The 19416-nt window shown below is 38.9% G+C and overlaps 1 protein-coding gene across 6 annotated transcripts in view; it reads right to left on the bottom strand.

Annotated features, from left to right (window-relative positions):
• LIMCH1 (LIM and calponin homology domains 1) overlaps nucleotides 1-19416 on the bottom strand; it is a 342867-nt gene that overhangs the window by 91287 nt on the left and 232164 nt on the right. For all 6 annotated transcript variants that reach the window (XM_079919399.1, XM_079919394.1, XM_079919397.1 and 3 more), the window contains exons 4-7: nucleotides 16820-16926; nucleotides 11494-11524; nucleotides 9390-9500; nucleotides 2240-2435 (exon numbers count right to left, since the gene is read on the bottom strand). In XM_079919399.1, the coding sequence (XP_079775525.1) occupies nucleotides 2240-2435; nucleotides 9390-9500; nucleotides 11494-11524; nucleotides 16820-16926 (445 nt within the window). The remainder of the gene's footprint in view (nucleotides 1-2239; nucleotides 2436-9389; nucleotides 9501-11493; nucleotides 11525-16819; nucleotides 16927-19416) is intronic.

Genomic DNA, 19416 nt, shown 5'->3' with positions numbered 1-19416 from the left:
TACCACATTTTTTTAAGGCAGATAAAAAGTGTTGTTTTTCTTTAAAACCTCATTAGGTCTTGATTAGTTTACAAGAACATAAGCCTGAAGGTATCAGGCTGATTGGTGAAAGCTGTGTGTTAAGATGCTGTTTCATGGATGGTGTTTTGTGAAGCTCAATTTCATGTTTTTCTTTACATGGGAAAAACTTTTATGAAAAGACTCTGGCTTATCAATCTTAACTGCTGCAAACGAAATTGTGCCTCAGCACAGATTAGTACAATATTAGTAATTACCATCTCAAATCCCTTCAAGATGTAGCTCATTATAAACTCTGAACCCCTCGAAGCTGGTGACAGAATAAATAAAGGATCTGCATTACCAGTTATTAAAAACTAGGATGAGACAATAATAATTTTTTAAAACAATCAAAATAATATGGATGAAATAGTTTGGTTAAAATATGTTTCACAAAAGTAAATCTCCCTTTCAGTTATGTTAAAGGTCAATTAGATCATGCAGTTGGTATTGTAACTTCTAATACTGTGGGTGGGACTTAAGATGTCATGTAAATTTTTAGAAATGTTTTTCAAGCAGTTCACAATGCACCATGGAATTCTTTAGGAGTCACATACGATGTGGCCCTGAGGCTAATCTAGTTGTTGGAAAGTTTAAGTACTAAACAAAAGCGTTAGTTCAGTCATGCTAGAATTTGAAAAATCTATTAGGCAAACAGAAAGAAGTGTGGGTAAATTAAGCTTTAGGGTATAAGTTTTGGACTCACGTTTCTTGAGGCTAACATTGTTACACTACTTACAGCGACTTAGGGCACTTAAAAACAATGTTAGGGGACTTTCCTGGTGGAGCAGTGGTTAAGAATCGCCTGCCAATGCAGGGGACACAGGTTCGAGCCCTGGCCCGGGAAGATCCCACATGCCGTGGAGCAACTAAGCCCACGTGCCACAACTACTGAGCCCGTGTGACACAACTACTGAAGCCCATGCACCTAGAGCCCGTGCTCCGCAACAAGAGAAGCCACAACAATGAGAAGCCCGCTCGCCGCAACTAGAGAAAGCCTGCACACAGCAACGAAGACCCAACGCAGCCTAAATAAATAAATAAATAAAAATTACTTAAAAAAAAAAAAGACAATGTTAGGATGATTACTTAACCTCTCTAAGATTCATCTGTAAAATATGACTAAGGAATGTTTCGCAGAGGACTAAGTCAGATACTGAGTATCTTGTAATATGTGCTGAGGGTTAAATGAGATACCAGGGGTCGAGTAATGAACTCAGGACCTGGGCATGTTAAATACCCAAGTATTTTGGTAACATAGAATTTTATAGCTGAAAGGGATCTTTTAGCTATAAAAGATAATTTTCATCTCAGACAGAAGACTTAAAGTCTCTAGAAACATTAGCTTCAGTCAAGCAATACATGAAAAAGAAATAGACACAAATAAAAAAAATTCCCCACCAGGCTAAGTGTCTTTCTGCAAGTTTATACATGCAGAGCCAATCTATCTTCCCTTCCTAAAAGCACAAAGGTGCAAGATAAGTACGGTAAACAGCTCTTGGAAAATATGTGTTCAATTTACATCAGGTTGCATGACCATACATTTTTGTAAAGAAAAATGATCATTCCTTTCAGGTGACATAAAATGCATGGGATTTAAATCAAACCCAGCCTCAGAAGAAACAGGCAGTCTGGGCTGTGTTCTATACATTAATGGCCACCGGCATCGCTCTAGTCAATGGTCAGGTATCAAAAGCATTGCCCAAACTGTGCCAATTACGGTTTCACAATCCCAAGCTTCAGAGCTTTCCTAAGTGTGCGCAGTGTGTTTCCAGTTTGCTGGAAGTTGATCTACTTTCACTTACACAGTGTGGTACTCACTCAAACATTTCCCTTCCTCGTACCTGGAGCATATAAACCTTCGGCACACTTTATGAGCTAATGGTCTGCACAGCGTCTTGGTTTACTGAGACCCAGGGAGGAATGATGTAACACATTTTCCAACAGATGATACGCTCATTGAGGCAGTGTTCAAACCAGCTGCTGGCAAAGCCAACCAAAATTCTAAGGACCACGAAAAACAACATTAAGAGATTTTTTTCCCTACCAGTTTAGAGTTACCAGATTCCAGCAAGGTGGATATGGAGTCTACCTTTCTAGGGCCAATCTCTCGGCCGGTGACAAGGCGGCCCTTGTTAATGTTTGATTCTAAGATGTGCAGTTTATTAAGGCTCCAACCTACCATCACTGCTTCCCCTGAGGACTACATCTGGCGAAGGTGTCTGCCGGGAACGGGAGCCAAAGGAATCCAGGCTATCGAAGGAATCATCTCTGCCGTGTCGAGGGGGAGAGAGGGAGTCACTGCGCTCAGAGTCCCAGCAGTCGATGTAGCCACTGTCTCGAATACTACGTTTAGGGCTCTCAACGTCATCAGTCTCCTGTTCAAGAAGAAAAAGAAAGGATTACAGACATCACAGCAACAGACACAGAGGCTACAAATATCAGGAAAATCAATCTCCAATGGTCTCCAAAAAATCCTGCATATAGAATCAATCTGGAAAGGCTACGGCAACCAGTTATCAAATTGATTATAATCTACACAACACTTCATGAAGCCTTCCCTGCTGCAACTTTTTCAATCCGAAAATCACACGTATTAAAAAAAAAAAAAAATCCCCAAGCATCTCGTACTCCACAATGTTGGAAAAAAAAAAAAGTCCAAGGAACTGAGAATAAAAGATCATCAAGTTTAGATTCACAAGAATATAATGACAGATAAAAACAAAAATGAGAAACTAAAACCTTAACCTTGACCCATCTTTCAGGATCCATAACTGCATGTCTGTTCTGGGACCCAGCCCCTGGTTTAGCTGCACAACTGCTTCTGTTTATGCTGTCTGGCTAATGCACACAGCATTTGTTTTTGCAGCAGAATCAGTTCCGTAAAATCCTGGAGCAGCATGTTTCCATCTTCTGCTACCTTGAAGGGAAATTCCTGCTCTGAAAGGGAGCTGTCTTTCTGGGGCAAAAAATTAAAAAAAAAAAAAAAAGCAGGGAAAAATATGTGAAATGATTTTCCTGATGCCTCGGAAGAATCCAGGCATGCTCTCGCGCTCGGCCAGCTCTTGGCACTGGGGGAGCTGAAAGCACTTGTGGCTGACCCACATGTTCAGAGCAGTGAGAACAATGGCTGTCTTTGACAGCCTGTGATTATAAATTCTTTCCAGCGCAAGCAGCACATACTAAAACACTGAAACTCCAGCAGAAGAAAGGTCAGTCAAAGCCATCCTCACCCTCGAATTATAATAAAAGCCTTGTTCCCGCCAGTGTCTTAGCATTAATTACAAGAGTCCAAGCTGACGAAAACAGAAATAACTCCGGTCACTCAAAGATAAACCTCAATTTAATCTCTCCCAGACTGTTGCTTAAAATCAGGGCTGTGAAGGACATCCGCAAAGACTGGAAGGTCCCACTGAAGATTTCCTGGGATTCTCAGGCAGGTCCCCTCCCCATTCCCCATAGAAAAGAAAAAAAAAAAAAAATTCTCCGTGGTAGCAATTTTGGAAACTGTCTACACTGACTAATATGCTCGCCGGAGCCAAAGCCTTTTAGGAAGTGCCTTTGCCAGCTGCTTCTATCAATTATAACCAGATCCTCTGACACACTCCCCAGCAGGGGGCCCTTTGGGGGGACAGAGCAGCTGTAATTCACAAGGCACGCACAGTGGTCTTGCATCAGGAGAAGGAGTAGGAAAAAGGGGAAGGGCAGGGTTGAGGGGGGTACCCTGCTGCAGCCACACCGAGGACCCGATTAGTGCCCCTGAAGAACAGGTTGTCAAACAGCCTGGGGGACTACAGATGACATGACCCTCCTGAGGAAGGCAGAAATTCCAGTTATGGAAATTAAGGTATTTTAGTTTACTCGTAGGTCAAAATTAACCAGGACTTGTACAAAAGCCAGGCCTGACTAGCAGGAAAAAGAATTCATGACTAACTGAAAAGTATACATCTAAATTGGATATGGTTTTGCATTTAATTTCTTTGGAAATGCAAGTAATTATCTTGGATTATTTATCCACTGAGAATAGGCTAAATGGCTAATGTTATTGAACACTTACTATGTGTCTGGGGCTATGCTTGATGCTTTCTCTATGCTCTGTTCTTTAATCCTCACAACCTGCTCCCCAATGATGGGGTTACCATTGTCCCTATTTTATAGAGGAGAAAAGAATCAGAGAGGTTGAGTAAATTGACTCAGGTCACACAGTAATCAGCAAAGCTGTGATTCTAACACAAGACTCTGTCTTCAACTACCAAACAGTAAAACCTGGCATTTGATGAACTTTGGTACAGTTACAGCTGTCAACAACAGCATCACCTCTCCCAGCGGCTGGACACTACTGCCTGCTTACTCAGTGGATGACACTAACCTGGATAATGTCCCTTCGCTAAACACTGTTTATGCCTAGATCACCAACCTATACGTGCTGCAAAAGAGAGACAGTTTAGAGTAGGTTAAAAGCATGGTCTTGGAAGCTCAGCTGACAGTTTAAATCCTGGCTCCACCCTTTGTCAGCTGTCTGACCTTGGGCAAGTTATTTTACCTTGCCCAATTTCAATTTTCTCATCTGTAAAATAGAGCTAATAATATTTATCTCATAGTATTGCTGGGAAGGTTAAATGTATTACTATATGGAAAGCATTCAGAAAAACACCTGATGCATAAGTGCTCGAAAAATGTTAGCTGTGTTATAATCACTCCTATGTATTCATCTGGCAGGTAAATGTCAATATATAAATCATAGAAAATTTATAAATGCAGTTAAGGACATAATCTTATATACACACGGATACTCTTCTATCTCCTTCTCCATTTATATCCCATAACTAGATGCCTTGGGCCCAATTTCCCATCAGGGAGGGCAGACACTCAGGAAGTCGAGCCATTGGTAACATCTAGAAATGACACAATTTTACAAGCTGCTTGGCACAGAATTACAAAACTGGATTTTCAAGAAAATAATATCAGGCAAGTTTCCCCCAACACCCAAATGTCTCCCCCACCCTATCCTACAGACCACAGGAGAACAGAAAGGAAAAAGAGAAAGTTGACATGCTTCTTGGAGCTCCAGCTGCTTTCTTGCAGCCAGTTATGGGAAAGAAAAACAAAAAGGCCGTTCTGTTCATGATTTTGTAGAAAGCCAAGAATTAAACCTTGGGTCAAGTGAGAGCTGGAAGCTGAACGGCAGGGTCAGTTAGACAAGTGAAAACCAGGCCACCTGTGGCCATCCTTGGCCAAGCTGGTCCCTTAGAAACCTCAGGGTGAAGCAAGAGGCTGGCTCTTTAGCCAGAAATAAAGATTTGGACATCCGCGGGATGAACAATTTTATTGGATTCCATCAAGTCACCCAGAGGCAAGCTTTGGGAGCGGGGTTAGAAGATATAAACCAACACAAAGGCTAGCACAGTCTAAGTGCTCTGTACTCGGGGTCTCTTACGTCGTCTACGCTTTCCATCTAGATGCCCAGTAGTGGCACCCTGTCTTCTACAGAGAGCACTCTAGGGAAAGGGGATAAGACTTAAATCTGTCCATTGTGCTAATTGCTGGTTGTTCTAGTAAAAGTGTGTTAATGAATGGGGTGTGAATTACTAGCTCCCACAATATTTTTGGATTATTTTACTCATCTGTCCTCTTCTTATCCTCCTTTGTCAGAGATAATGAGAACCAGCTACAGTTGGTGACTGACTTCTGGTATCTGAGAAACTCCAGATGCCTCTCTTTTACCACTCACCATTTTCTGCTTCCTTTGTGATTTATAAGGTGGCTAAATCCTATTCTGCAGTGTGTTAGGTTCTACTTTTCCAGCCTGATGAGCCATCTCTACCCACCATACTCTCGTCGGTGAAGCAATTCATTCCACAGATACTGACTGAACATTGTCTATGTGCCAAGCACTGTCTTCAGTGCTGGGGACACAATGTTATGCAAATTCGATAAATTCCCTGTCCTCATGGGCCTTATGCTCTAGCAGGGAAGGCAAAAAACAAACAGAAAAATATACAAATACAAATTTGTATATAAATACAAATTTGAATACAGAGTTGAATGGTAAGTATCATGAAAAAATAAAGCAGGTTCAGGGAAGAGAAGCTGATGATGGCTGCTGCTCTAGGCCAAGGTCTTGTACTTGTTTGCCCATCAAGCTCCCCCCTCTTTAACCCCTTGTTCTGATAGCACCCTCTGAGGCAGTACTGGCTTAGGCCAATCATGGTATCCCCTGTCCCTGGTCACACTGACTGGTTCAGGGATAGGACCCACACTGGACCAGAGTACACCCTAGGAATTTTAAAGCTGGGGCCAGGGAGAAGAATTCCTTGCCTTCCGGGCAAGAAGCTAGGAGCAGATAATCCCGGGGATGCTGTTGGCCATGGTCTCTGCTATGAGAGAGTGTTTGCCTACTGGAGGAGAGGATGAATTCAAGAAGAGACCGGAAGAGAAGAGAGACAGAAAGAGAGAGGAAGAACCTAGAACGTTGACTTTCTAGTTGCAGGTCCTGAGATCTCTAGGGCCACCCTCATCCCTACAGTGCTCCCTTTAATCTCACTATTCTCGTAGTAATTCCTCTTGGTTCAGCTTAAGTGTCCCTTCCTTTGGGAGACTTTCTCTGACGTATCCAGGCCCAGTGAAAGGCCATTGTCATGATGCTTTCAGAGACTTTTTTTTTTTTAATGCGGTATGCGGGCCTCTCACTGTTGCAGCCTCTCCCGTTGCGGAGCACAGGCTCCGGACGTGCAGGCTCAGCGGCCATGGCTCACGGGCCCAGCCGCTCCGCGGCATGTGGGATCTTCCCGGACTGGGGCACAAACCCATGTCCCCTGCATCGGCAGGCGGACTCTCAACGACTGCACCACCAGGGAAGCCCAGAGACCTTGTTTGTCTATAGCAATAGCAACCTACTACGAACATCTACTATGTGTCCGATGCTTATGTTAAGGGTTCTACATGTGTTCCTTGCACTACAGAACTTAACAAGTTGTACCACAGTTAATCATTTTTATGCACATTTCTCCCACTAGAAAAAAATGAATATAAAAAAATTTCACGCTAGCCTCCTTTGTGAAAGAAAAGCTTTTAATTTCAAATTTATTTCAGCATGTATATGTGCAGAAGAGATTCCAGTTGTCTCTCAATATCTGTTTTCCATTTCTTCTCCAGTGAAAATACACACAGTTTTTAAATGAAATAAAATCTACTTTCCCCAAGTCTTTCCTTGCAGCTAGGTATGGATACGTGACCAAGTTCAAGTCAATAGGATGTGAGCAGAAGTGTAGTGCATGACTTCCCAGAAGTGTGTTTAAAGGAAGGCATAGGCCTTTCTTCTCCTCAGCCCTCCCTTCTCCTGGCTTAAAGGTGGACGTGAAGGCCAAAGCCTGTGCAGCCATCTTGGACCAGCAGGTGAGTGTCCGTGAGTTGAGGACAGTAGAGTAAAAAGACAGAAGGAGCCTGAGCCCTTGATGGTCACAGGACCCTCACACTAGCCCTGGACTGCTCATGTCCAGACCTTATGTGAGTTTGATATAAAACTCTATCTTATTTAAGCCACTGGCGGAGTTGTCTGCATTTCCCAGTTAAACTCAATCTTAATTGATATAATGAGATAGTATACACTTTAGATAAATCTAATATTTTCAGGCATTGGATAGACCTGTGAAATTCAAGTCAATTACTCTCTTTACATAGAGAGACCACTACTCTCTTTATATGGGAACACCACAGCTGGCCATTTTTAGTTAAGTCACGCTTTGGCCAGTGATACTAACTACTCCCTCATGTCCTGTGAGGTCATCTATAGTCATTAAAAAAAAAGTAACAGCTGTTCACAACAACAGGTGATTTCAAGGCAGTTGTTAGTAACCAACCGTCTCACTAGAAAGGGAAGTTAGGAGAGCTGCACAGACCAATAGCTGCTCAGATTATAGAGAAGCTGGACTAGTGATAAGAAACATCAATAATGAGAAGAAATCAGATTCCAAGAGAAATCAGCAGGGAAACTATGAGGCAGAGCTTTTCAATAGTTTAAAACAGATAATCCATCTATCATTATCCAAGTCCAAATTTAACATAAGACCAGCAAACATTTAGATTTCACAAATCCATACTGAAACTTACCTTTGTATTTTCCCTAAGTATCCTTTATTGAGAGAGATGAAAGATTAAAGGACAAATAAGGGTTAAGACTAAGAAACAATGTGTTGTGTTTGAGTGGTGTGTTTATTTTATTTTTCAAGGAATTTAGCTTCAAGGACTTTGTTTATATGTGTTATGACTAATATGAAAGCTTTGTCCATTTACACATATATGAGCCGGCCTGGTTCTAGCCAAATGCAAAGAATTATTAGAACTATTAGCTTTAAGGAAAAAAGAATAAATCATTAGAAAGTTGGAGCAAATTCTTGCTTTCAGTATTAAAAGAAAATCCGTAAAATACAGAATGTCTCTCAACGAGGTCTCACTGGTGCATTTAATTTGCATGTTAGAGAAAAGAGGAAGAAGAAGGTCTTAATTATATATGCTGCACTATGGGTCTTATCCAAAACCCACGGATGCTACTGATTACAAATGAGCCTTACCTGTTCACTAAGGCCTGTTGGGTGAGGCTGCTCCCGGGGAATACTGTATGCTAGTACTTTGGGTGAGTTAATGTACACTGCTGAATCCTAAAAAGGAACACATAGGCAGCCACACAAAAAACACTGCACTGTTTCTTGGACAAATTCCTACCTTAGGTCAGTCAGTCTTTCCCATAATTAAATACACAAATAAAGCTTTGACTATTACAAAACATGTTTTCCAAATTTCCAGGTCATTCAAATGCAATGGTCATAAAATATGCATCTTTGAAGAGAATGCTTCTAATTTTTCAGAGCCCATCCGGAGTGGGTACCCAGGCAAGAACTTGGCTAATGTTACTTCACCCACACCAAGGCCCTGATGGGTAAGCAAAATGACCTTTAGGATGAAAGTGCAGAGCAAGTCTTCATTTTTGTATAATGCTGTATTGTTTAATTCAGGCATTATTCCCCCAAGAAAATAAGCACTGAGCTCTTTGGTATCTAAAGTCATATACGGACGGATTGAACTTTCTCTTTTGGAATTAAAATTGGATAAAGCTCAGATCTCCCATTCTCAGAAGGGAATAAAAGTTCAGGTAGGCGTGGGTGTATGAGGCAAAGATGGCATTGGTAAGACAAGCGGTCATTTCCTTGAGTGCACGACATATTTGGCCTGTGCAATTTTACCACGTGAAACTGTAAAGATCTTAAAAACAAGCAAATGTGTTGCTTTCCCACCTTGTCTGAACGTCACGGCATGAAGAAGAAAAGTCAAGTTACCTTCCTCATCTGAGCCAGCAAGCCTTCGAACTCCTTCAGGTTTAGTGTTGTCCCACTGTAAGATGCACAGCTATTCGCTGCTTTGCCCAGCCAGTAGATAGTCACTAGTACCTGGGAAAGAGAACCACGCACAAAGAATTACTTTTAAACTAAAGAATCAATAATGCTTCCCTAACAGGAAAGCAGGAGGAGAGAATGTGTAACATTAATTTACAAAGCCCACCATCCATGAGGTATCCATTCTAGGTAAAATCATTTTAATAAGGACCCAATGTTGCATCGGTCAACACAAACACGATTCAGTAGTTAAAATAAGACTCCAGTTTTAGGAAGAATTTGGTTGTGAGAATGTGATCTATAAGACAGCAAGGAGGAAAAATAAATCCTCCAAAATTATTTTCATGTCATGAAGGCTTCAAAACCAGGAAGCAAAATTTTTCAGAAACTCTGGAGTCTTTCCCCAGACCAGCAATGGAACAGGTTGTCAATCCCTTTTGAGAGAGGTGCTTTTAAAGGCCCATAATTTCTACTTGTGGGCACAGAGGTTCTGCTAAGACCACTGGCAAACATTTTTCAGAGGAGTGATAAAGGTTAATTAGTGGTTTCCAGCACAAGATCAACAAAATATATCTAATTAAAGTCAGAAGACAGCAATGTAATGAAGAATGCAATCTGCAGAGACCTAGTTCTGGGGGTACGGTTAGATTCCTCTTAATCTGAGATGGGAAATTTTTAGCCTGGTCAAGACTACTGCCAATTAACAACCTTGGATGTTTAAGAATGTCTATGAATATTCACTGGTCTGAAGCTACAGTCCTAGGTTAACATTTTGTTCTGTCTTTCCAAAGAAACTGTCCGCAAAAGCAAAGGCTCTTTCCATTGACTTTCCCACAGAACCCAACAGGGGTCAGCTGAAGATGAGCTCCTTAAAATTGAATTATTGGGATCTGAAGCCTAGGGAAAAGCTAAGACTATTGTTTTGTTTTCACATTTGGTCTCATTGCTTCAACTAGGCTGGGGAGTATTTATTGTACCTCCCTCTACTTGGCCAGAAAATGCTTTGGACAATGTGATATGTATACATGCTTCCGATGGCAACAGGCCCAAGATATGGTTATGTGCATCATTGCTAGGATGTGATCTGGTTTTCTACCTCTGTGGGAAAAGGTGACTTTAGGAATACTTCAAAACTTCCAGAAATTATTTTTTAACTGATTGCTTACAAATAACTTTCCAGAGAGCAGAAAATTGCGAGTGTCAGGACATGAACTCGAGCCATAAAATAACTAATGTGGGCTAAGAGTATGAGGCTCTCTTGAAAAGTGTAATAGGAAAACAGCAGATAGAACTGTGTTGTGTTTTAGATTATGGGGTTTCTGTTTAAAATTGTATGATGAAAAATGTCAAATATCCCTGGTTTTATAGAGGAAGAAAAAGAAGATAAGAATGAGAATGTCAATCAAATATAATAGCACCCTGAAAATTTCTTTAAAAGGGGAGGGTCACAGCCAATTTAAAAATTTTATATACAGAAGGTCATTTCTTACATTCTTCAATTTAAACTTAAAATAAAAGAGCACTAACATACTTGCCTTGGAAAATAAGATCTAACTCTAAAAAGTTGATTTTGGAAGGTACTAATAAAAACTCAAAAGATTAATAGGAAAAAAACCACAAAAGGTACAGGCCCACAACAGTCAAAACTATTTATATTATGCTAATCTCTTCCCCAAAACAACCTGCCCAGCTGCTTAATTTAATAATCCCATCTGTGCCTACCAATGGCAAGGAAGTAATGTTAGTGCTAAAACAGATCATTCTGTGTTTAAGAAACCAAATTACAAATGGAGTGCAAGCTTTCATTTATTTATTTCTGGACTAAGCCCTTATCTAATTAAAGAGACCACCCCTCCCCGCAAAATCTACCATTTTTATTTCTATCAGAGTCATTAATTAGTCTATCAGAGGCACATATAATTGTTTCCTAAGAAAGATTCTTTCTAGCAAGGCATTCGAGAGGCCTTGAACTTATGAGCTAAATTTTACACTTGAACCATCAAAGTTAGAAGGAAAAAAGTTTGGAAAGTGAAATTAAAACACTTACATTTTTCAGCTTCCTGCTATAATCAAGGCTCCTAGTTTGGAAAAAGGAAAAGAAAATATGATCAGTTTCTTCACTGTGATCTTCCCTTCAACACCTTTAAGATGTATTTGAAAGCTAACATATATAATGAAATCAGCAGAATATATTACTTTTAAGGTCTATGATTAGTGATTTCAGGTACTAAATAAAATTACTTAGAAAACAAAGTACAGAAGGATAAGGTGGAATTAAAGTTCCATAGTGTACCATGGAAGGATGAATGCTTTGTAACATCTGGAAAATGAAGAATTCCATTTAAAACTACCACTGTTTATATTTGTATAATCAAAGCTTAACTGTAAAAGTAAAATTTTGCCTTGGTTATATATCACTGTCAAATTGAAATCTGACTGCACTTCCAAAATCTTCTTTATACAAGTACTTTTAAAGAAGTTCTAAAACCTTACCTAATTAAAGAGACCTGAAAATATATGTAAAAGAGGCAATGCTATCCTAATACTTGTTCTTTTCTGCTATGGACATAAATCAGTGCTGGGGAATTAGCCATGAGCAAGAAAATATGCATGCTATGTTCAAATATACACACATGCATTCTTAAATATACATAAATGTTTATTCTCAAACTATAAACAAAAAAAGCTACTTGGTGGTACTTTCTACATATTCATACAGTGAAATATAAAAATTTCTCCCAAATTATTTCAAAGTTTCTTTAACATGTCAACAAATAAATACTAGGAAAATAAATGCTACACTTCTTTTTTCCACAGAACTTCAGTGGGGGGTGTGTTGGGGAGGGAGAATGTAATTCTATTATATAAAAAAGAATTCCTCCAGATATTTAGATCCCAGTTACCTTATTGCTGCATACTCTGACCCAAAGTACATATTAATGAATAGATGCACAATTTTAAGTCAATTGAGACTTGAGGGACTAGAAAACAATGTAGTCTATAGTCTATACTAAGGAGATAAACCATCAACAGAGACTTAGACTGTAAGAAGCAGTGGTCCAATTTGGATTTGATTAAGAACATGTTTTCATATTCCCCCCTATTAACAGAAAGAAAGATTTGTCATTATCTGCTTAGATATTTGCTAGGATTTAAAATAATTTAACACAGTAACAGCAGCAAAACCAGATGAAAACAAAAATCTATAGAAGATTTGAAATTTTTGTGAAAAACAACTTAAGAACAGGGAACATAAGACTTTTTCTGCACTGCCAATGACTGTTTTTTGACTAAAATTGTGACCCAGTTCTAAAAAAAAATCACACTTGGCACACAGTAGGAGCTCACAAAATATTTGTTTGAATGACTTCCACGTAATAACCAATTACGTGAAAATGCTCCCACATTTTTCAGAGACATCCTCGGGAGCAATCCAAAGGCTTTCCTCATTTTCATCCAATTGCTGCGATTCCCTGGAATGATACTTGCTGCATGCCCTTCTGGATTATGTTTTCATGTCCCATCAAGGTCGTCTGGCACCCATTACAGTAGAGTTCACGAAATTACACACAGAGTAATCATTTGCAGTTTTCCCTCTTTCCTTCTTTATAGTCTACTCAAGTTACTTCTCAAAAAAAAATAAGAAGAAGAAAAATTACCCACAATGAAAGCTAATCTAAAGAGTATTTTTCAAAAGACAATTTCAAAAAGCATCAAAATTTCCTCTTTGGGATCTACCCCTCTACCTATTGCTTCCACTATTAATTGGTGTCAGTAGGGGGTTCTCCATCTCTGCTAATGTTTGGCTCAATTTTCAGAGGGGAAAGCAGAAAAATATAGCAGTTCTACTTTCATCTTCCATAGCTATGAAATCTACATATGTTGCAAATGTCCCCTGGACAGTGCCAAGTTAAACCAGCATCACTTACAGAAAAGTTGTGAAGCAGATAGCTCATTCCATGCCCCAATCTTCCCTAATACTAGAAAAGATTTTCTAAGTACCAGAAATGAATTTATGGCATAATTTTTAATATAAAGTTCTTTATGTGCTTCTAAATATTCATACAGTGAAATAAAAATGTTTTCTTCATAATTATGCCAAATTCAACAACCTACAACACTTGTGGACCACCCCTCCCACCACAATCGTCCTTGCTCATTACCCTTCTACCACACTGGCTGGCCACTCTTCTTTCTCTTTCTAGACATCAAGTTTGTTTCTCTTCCCAGCCTTTCTACCTGATTCCTCTGCCCTGAATACCCTATAGATCTTAGCATGTCTGGCTCTTGCTTCCCATTCATGTCTCAGCCCTCAGCTGAAATGCCACGTCTTTAGAGAGACCATTCTTGACCACCTTTCTTTTTTATTTCCCCCCTGTTTGACTGAGATATAATTGATATAAAACGTTATATAAGTTTAAGGTATGCAACACAGTGATTTGATATATGTATATATTGCCATGGTCACTATCTTTTACACCATCTATTTTATTATTATTTTATTTTCTTCTCAGCACTTATGACTCCCTGCAATTTTTAAAAATTTACTTATTTACTTCCCATTTCTTGACACAGGGTATAAATTCCCTGTGAACAGGGGGCCTGTTCTCTAGTGACTGGAAAGTATCAGACACATAGTAGCTGCTCAGTAAATCTTTGTTGAATTAGTGAAAAATGACATAGGGGAAGGCGATGGGCAAGTATTGCTTAACGAAAATAATAATCTCAAGTGAAGGAAAAACTTAAAAGGGAAGAAAATGAGGAGAAGAAATGCAAAAATGGGAGACAGATGGAAAGGTATGATAAAGAAGGGAAGGGAAGCATAGGGAAGAGAAGGAGACAAAGAAAAGAAGCAGAGAGAAAGAGAAAAAGAACAGAGAAAAGAAGAGAAGAAGGGGAAGATTGTCCAGTAATTGAGAAGTGACTGTCTGTGTGCCACTGGTCTAAGTGACCTTTTTTTCCTTTAGGTTGCTTTCTGTGCCTTTGAACTAAAGTCGCTTTCTTTAGAAGTTGGTTGAACCATCTTCCCAGATCTGCAGAGAAAGCTTTAGCTAGAATCATACCTGAAAGAACATTCTGTCCAACATCAAACATGCTAACATTCTCATTATTGGGGTCTGGGAAGGAGAAGAGAGGGAGAAAGGAGCACCTAAATACATAATGTAAATATTTACTGAAATAAAAGGAGAAACTGACAGTAATACAATAGTAGTACGGGACTTTAATACCTACTTAAATCAATGGACAGATCATCCAGACAGAAAATCAATAATAAAACATTAGTTTCAAATGACATATAAGATGGACTTATTAGATATATATAGAACATTACAACCAAAAGCAGCAGAATACACATTCTTTTCAAGTGCACATGGAACATTCTTCAGGATGAATACCACACACACACACACACACACACACACACAAAAGAACATTCTGTCCAATTCCATTTTATAGATGAAGACACAGAGCCCTACTGAAGCAAGGGAGCTTGCCTAGGATTATAGACCTGGGGGTAGCACATGTAGAGGTAGACCTGAGATTTCCCGATGCTCACGGTTTTGTAGAAAAGCAGTAAAGTGATACGAGTTCTGAATTTCTAAAACCAATCAGTCTCAGAAGCCTCCTGGTTTAGTAACATATTGATTTAAAGTGACTCTTAAAAAAAAATGAATGCAGCTGCCAACAGTGTCAAAGTGAACTTTCCTTCACACTCTAATCAATGTGTGTGTAACAAATGATTACCTACCATGTCACACAGTTACTATTGTTTCTGGTCACTTGCCACCCAGGTGAAACTATGAATGTGAGATGAGGCAGAACCTGAAACAATTTCCTAAAATGAATAATGATTTATAGAGGCTGGATTTAGGTACAGAAATAAATGGAGCATGTGAGGACTAAAATGAGGTTTATATATTCAAATATCATAATTTTTATTCTGTTCTTTTTACACTTAAGTAAAAATTTTCCATGAGAAGTATTAAAGAGAGGTCAAAAGGTACAAACTTCCAGTTATAAAATAAATAAGTCATGGGGATGTAATGTACAGCATGACAACTATAGTTAATAACACTGTATTGCATATTTGAAAGTTGCTAAGAAATTGCTAAGAGGGTAGATCTTAAAAGTTCTCATCACAAGAAAAATAAACTTTATATGGTGACAGATGTTACCTAGACTTGTTGTGGTAAACATTTTGCAATATATACAAATATTAAATCATTATGTTGCACACCTAAAACTAATATAATGGTGTATGTTAATTGTACTTCAAAAAAGAAAAGGCACATTGACAACAGAGAAGTGCTTTTTACATAATCAATCATGGCTGACTCTCCCTTATTCCCAGTCATAAATCATAAAATCCCAAAATCATAAAATCCAATATGAACTCCAACTTGATTTCATTTAGTAGTTTCAATTATTTTTCCCCATCATTAAGAAAAAGCCAGTATCGGCAAATAGCAAAAAATAAACAGCTCTGAATTTTGGTTTCTTTCTCTTTTCTGTCCTTCTATGATAAAATGACCCAAAAGTAATCAAAAGGAGAAGTATAGCCAGTCCAAAGATGCTATCTATGTAATCAAGCTTATTATTAAAGCATATTAATGCCAAATACTGTTTGACTAATTTCAAAAAGGTTTTATCTGAATTTGGTAGAGTCTAAAGAACTTTTAAACTACAGGAAAGTTACCTCTACCATCTCAAAAGGACTTTTCATCTCATTACTCTGCTCAGGAGCTATTTCTTCATAGAGAAGCACATTGCCTTTTCTTTTACTATAACATTCTTTCCCAAGAATTCTTTGGCCCCAAACATGGCTCACTGAGTAGATACAGTCAACAATAGCCAAATGGCCAATGATCCATCTTCAAAGAACTTGATCACTGACACATATGAGAAAACAGTTACAAGTGTAAATGAAGAATAGATTTTTCCACAATCTATTGACTTCTTTGCATAATAAACAGAGTTCAAATCTGTTTAGGAGTTTGCAGTCTTCCAGGAGCCTATTCATATGCCCAACTGGAGCCAATAAAAGCTTTTTGTCTAACCCAAACAGATTTGTGCATATTTCTCCCTTGCCTCTCCCTCTGTTAAGTTTCACTTAACATTTTCTTCCCTTTCTCTAAAATTCTAACTCTATGTACATGATTTTTGCATTTCAAAAAATTATGTTTGATCAGAATGAAAGCTATACACAAGGGAAGGCCAATGTGGTTTATTTTGAAAGCTAGGTTTTTACCTCCACATTTTAATTTTATTAGGCATGCCCAATTCTCTGCCTCTTAGACCTTACATCATCATCACAAAACTGCAAATCAAACCATAAATGGGTTTCCCTTGAACATAAATCATGCATTACTTACTTGACTGTTACTCTGTTGGACGTATCCTGTAGGTCACTCGGGTCAAAAAGTTGAGATTCTTTAAGGCCGAGCTCTTTACAACCTCTCAAGAATAATATGATATTGTCCTAGAAGGAAGAAAAGAAATCCAAGTCTATATTATTTTATATTATTTTATGAACCAGCCTTTCCTCTTTAATAGTCCAAATTACTGGAGGGATGTCAGTCATTAAGGCAGAGAGAGTCAGGTGTGAGTCATGGCCTGTTGGAAAATAAAATCATACCTCTTTAGGAAATGCTGGAATAAATAGACACTTCAAACTTCTAAACCTGCAGCTATGCCAAATTCATTTTTTTCCCTTTACCTTTTCACATTTGTATAAAACTGTAAGTTAAATGCCATTGGAAAGTAGAAATTAGCAATTTGGGGGAAACAGTACTCAAAACCCATGAATTCCCTATTGCTTCAAAGTTTTGTCCATGTCTTATTGCCTAGAATCTGGTTCAAAATGGATATATATATATATTTTTAAATAGGTTTTACTACCCAAGTGTCATCTTCAACAAGTTTTTCTTTTCAATTGATCTTCAAAAATATATCCTTATCTAAAAAAAGGGTACAAATGAACTTATCTACAAAACAGAAATACAGTTTGTAGAAAACAAACTTATAGTTACCAGGGGTAAGGGCGGGGGAGGGATAAATTGGGAGGTTGGGATTGACATATACACACTGCTATATATAAAATAAAATATACAACTAATAAAGACCTACTGTATAGCACAGGGAACTCTACTCAATACTCTGTAATGGCCTATATGGGAAAAGAATCTAAAAAAGAATAGATATATGTATGTGTATAACTGATTCACTTTGCTGTACACCTGAAACTAATACAACATCGTAAATCAACTATATTCCAATAAAAATTTTTTAAAATACATCCTTTATCAATGGGTTTTGACCAGTAATACCTCTTTGTGGACTTATAAACTGAATTAAATGGGGTGGGGAAATCTAGACTTAATTGGAAAGGGAAAAATGAGGGGGCAAGGAAATCTTTTGAATATAATGTCAAAGACCCTCCTCATGGTGACAAATTTCTCTAGCAGGTACAAGTTTACTTTGACCTGGCAGAGTAGCAGACACAATCGACAGCTGAGGAGGGTTCTGGTCTTCATCTGTTGGGAGTCATTAAGAATAAATAAATGGCTCTGGAAGGAATTGCAAATTGTGAGTCATACTTTTGGAACTCTAGGATGTTAGCAGCAGGTTCATCAGTTATAAGTCTCCAATTATCCTCTTCCTAAAAGACTTCTGATGAGCTAACTGGTCCCATCAGGTAGTTCAAACTACAGGAAAGGAAAGATGAAGGCTGGTTCCAGGATGCAGATCAATGTGAATCCATCTAAATGCTCTAAGAAAGATGCTACAAAAATCTGAAATAATGGTGGTGGTAAATAAATCATATATTCACCCAAGTGCAATTTAACAAAGCAAACAAAAATCATAGTATTTCCTAATGACCAGTGTGTAGGTAGGATTCTAAGATGGTCCCCAAGGATCTCACCCACTGACGGACACACCCTGTATAATCACCTCCCCTTGAGTGCCAGTGAAACCTGTGCATGAGATGGGATATCACTCTTTTGAGTTGATCAAAAGAAAGATGACCTGATTGCACCTGACCTAATCAGGGGAGCTTTTCAAAGAAGGCGAAGTCAGAGTTCCTGCTGACCATGAGTTCTATAGCTTCAAGGAGATGCCTTCTGTCAATAACAACATGAGCTTGGAAGAGGCTTGGAAGAAGCTCAGCTTGGACTTCAGCCCCTGCCAACACCCCAATTTCAGCGCTGTGAGCAAAGTCTTCAGTCACACCATGTCCATACTTCTGATTACAGAAACTAAGATAATCAGTGGGTGTTGACTGAACATGCTAAGTTTACAGTAATTTTTTATGCAGCAATAAAAAGATAATACATCCAGGTTCAAAATAACAAGAGCAATAGCAATAAATTGCTAATGTTTATTTAGCCCTTATTATATGCCAAGCATTCTTCCAAGAATTTTACATATATTAGTTCACTTAATCCCTGCACAACGTTATGAGGTAGGTACTATTATCATCCTCATTTTACAGATGAACAGTATGAGGCACAGAACAATTAAGCATCATTAAGGCCACACAACTAGCAAAGGATGGAGGTGCAAAACAACGTGGCATATATGAGGAATGCAAGCATCAAATCTGAGGCCGGTATCAAAGGAAGATGAGGCTTTGGAGTCAGGGTCTGATCATGGGGTCCTTGAAGGCCATGGAAGGCAGGCTATGGAAGTCACAGAGGGGTGGTGATCTGAGAAGTAAATGCCCAGGTCTGCAGCAGAAGTAGATCGCTGGGGGTAGGCCTGGGTGGGAGGGAGAGGGTGTAAAGGAAGGACTTAAGAGGAACAAGACAGGAGACAGGGAGACCAATGAGGAGATGCTCAAATCTCACTTCCCCCCATGGAGGGTGGCCCACCCCAGAATGTTTTCTTTCCTGTGCCCCTGGATTTTTCAGTAGGTAAGAAGTACCATCAGTCACAATATCTTTGTCCTTCACAACACCTCTTGTAGACT

The sequence above is a fragment of the Stenella coeruleoalba genome (genome assembly GCF_951394435.1).
Source record: "Stenella coeruleoalba genome assembly, chromosome: 4".
NCBI lineage: Eukaryota > Metazoa > Chordata > Mammalia > Artiodactyla > Delphinidae > Stenella > Stenella coeruleoalba.
This window is presented reverse-complemented; position numbering and strand designations above follow the sequence as displayed.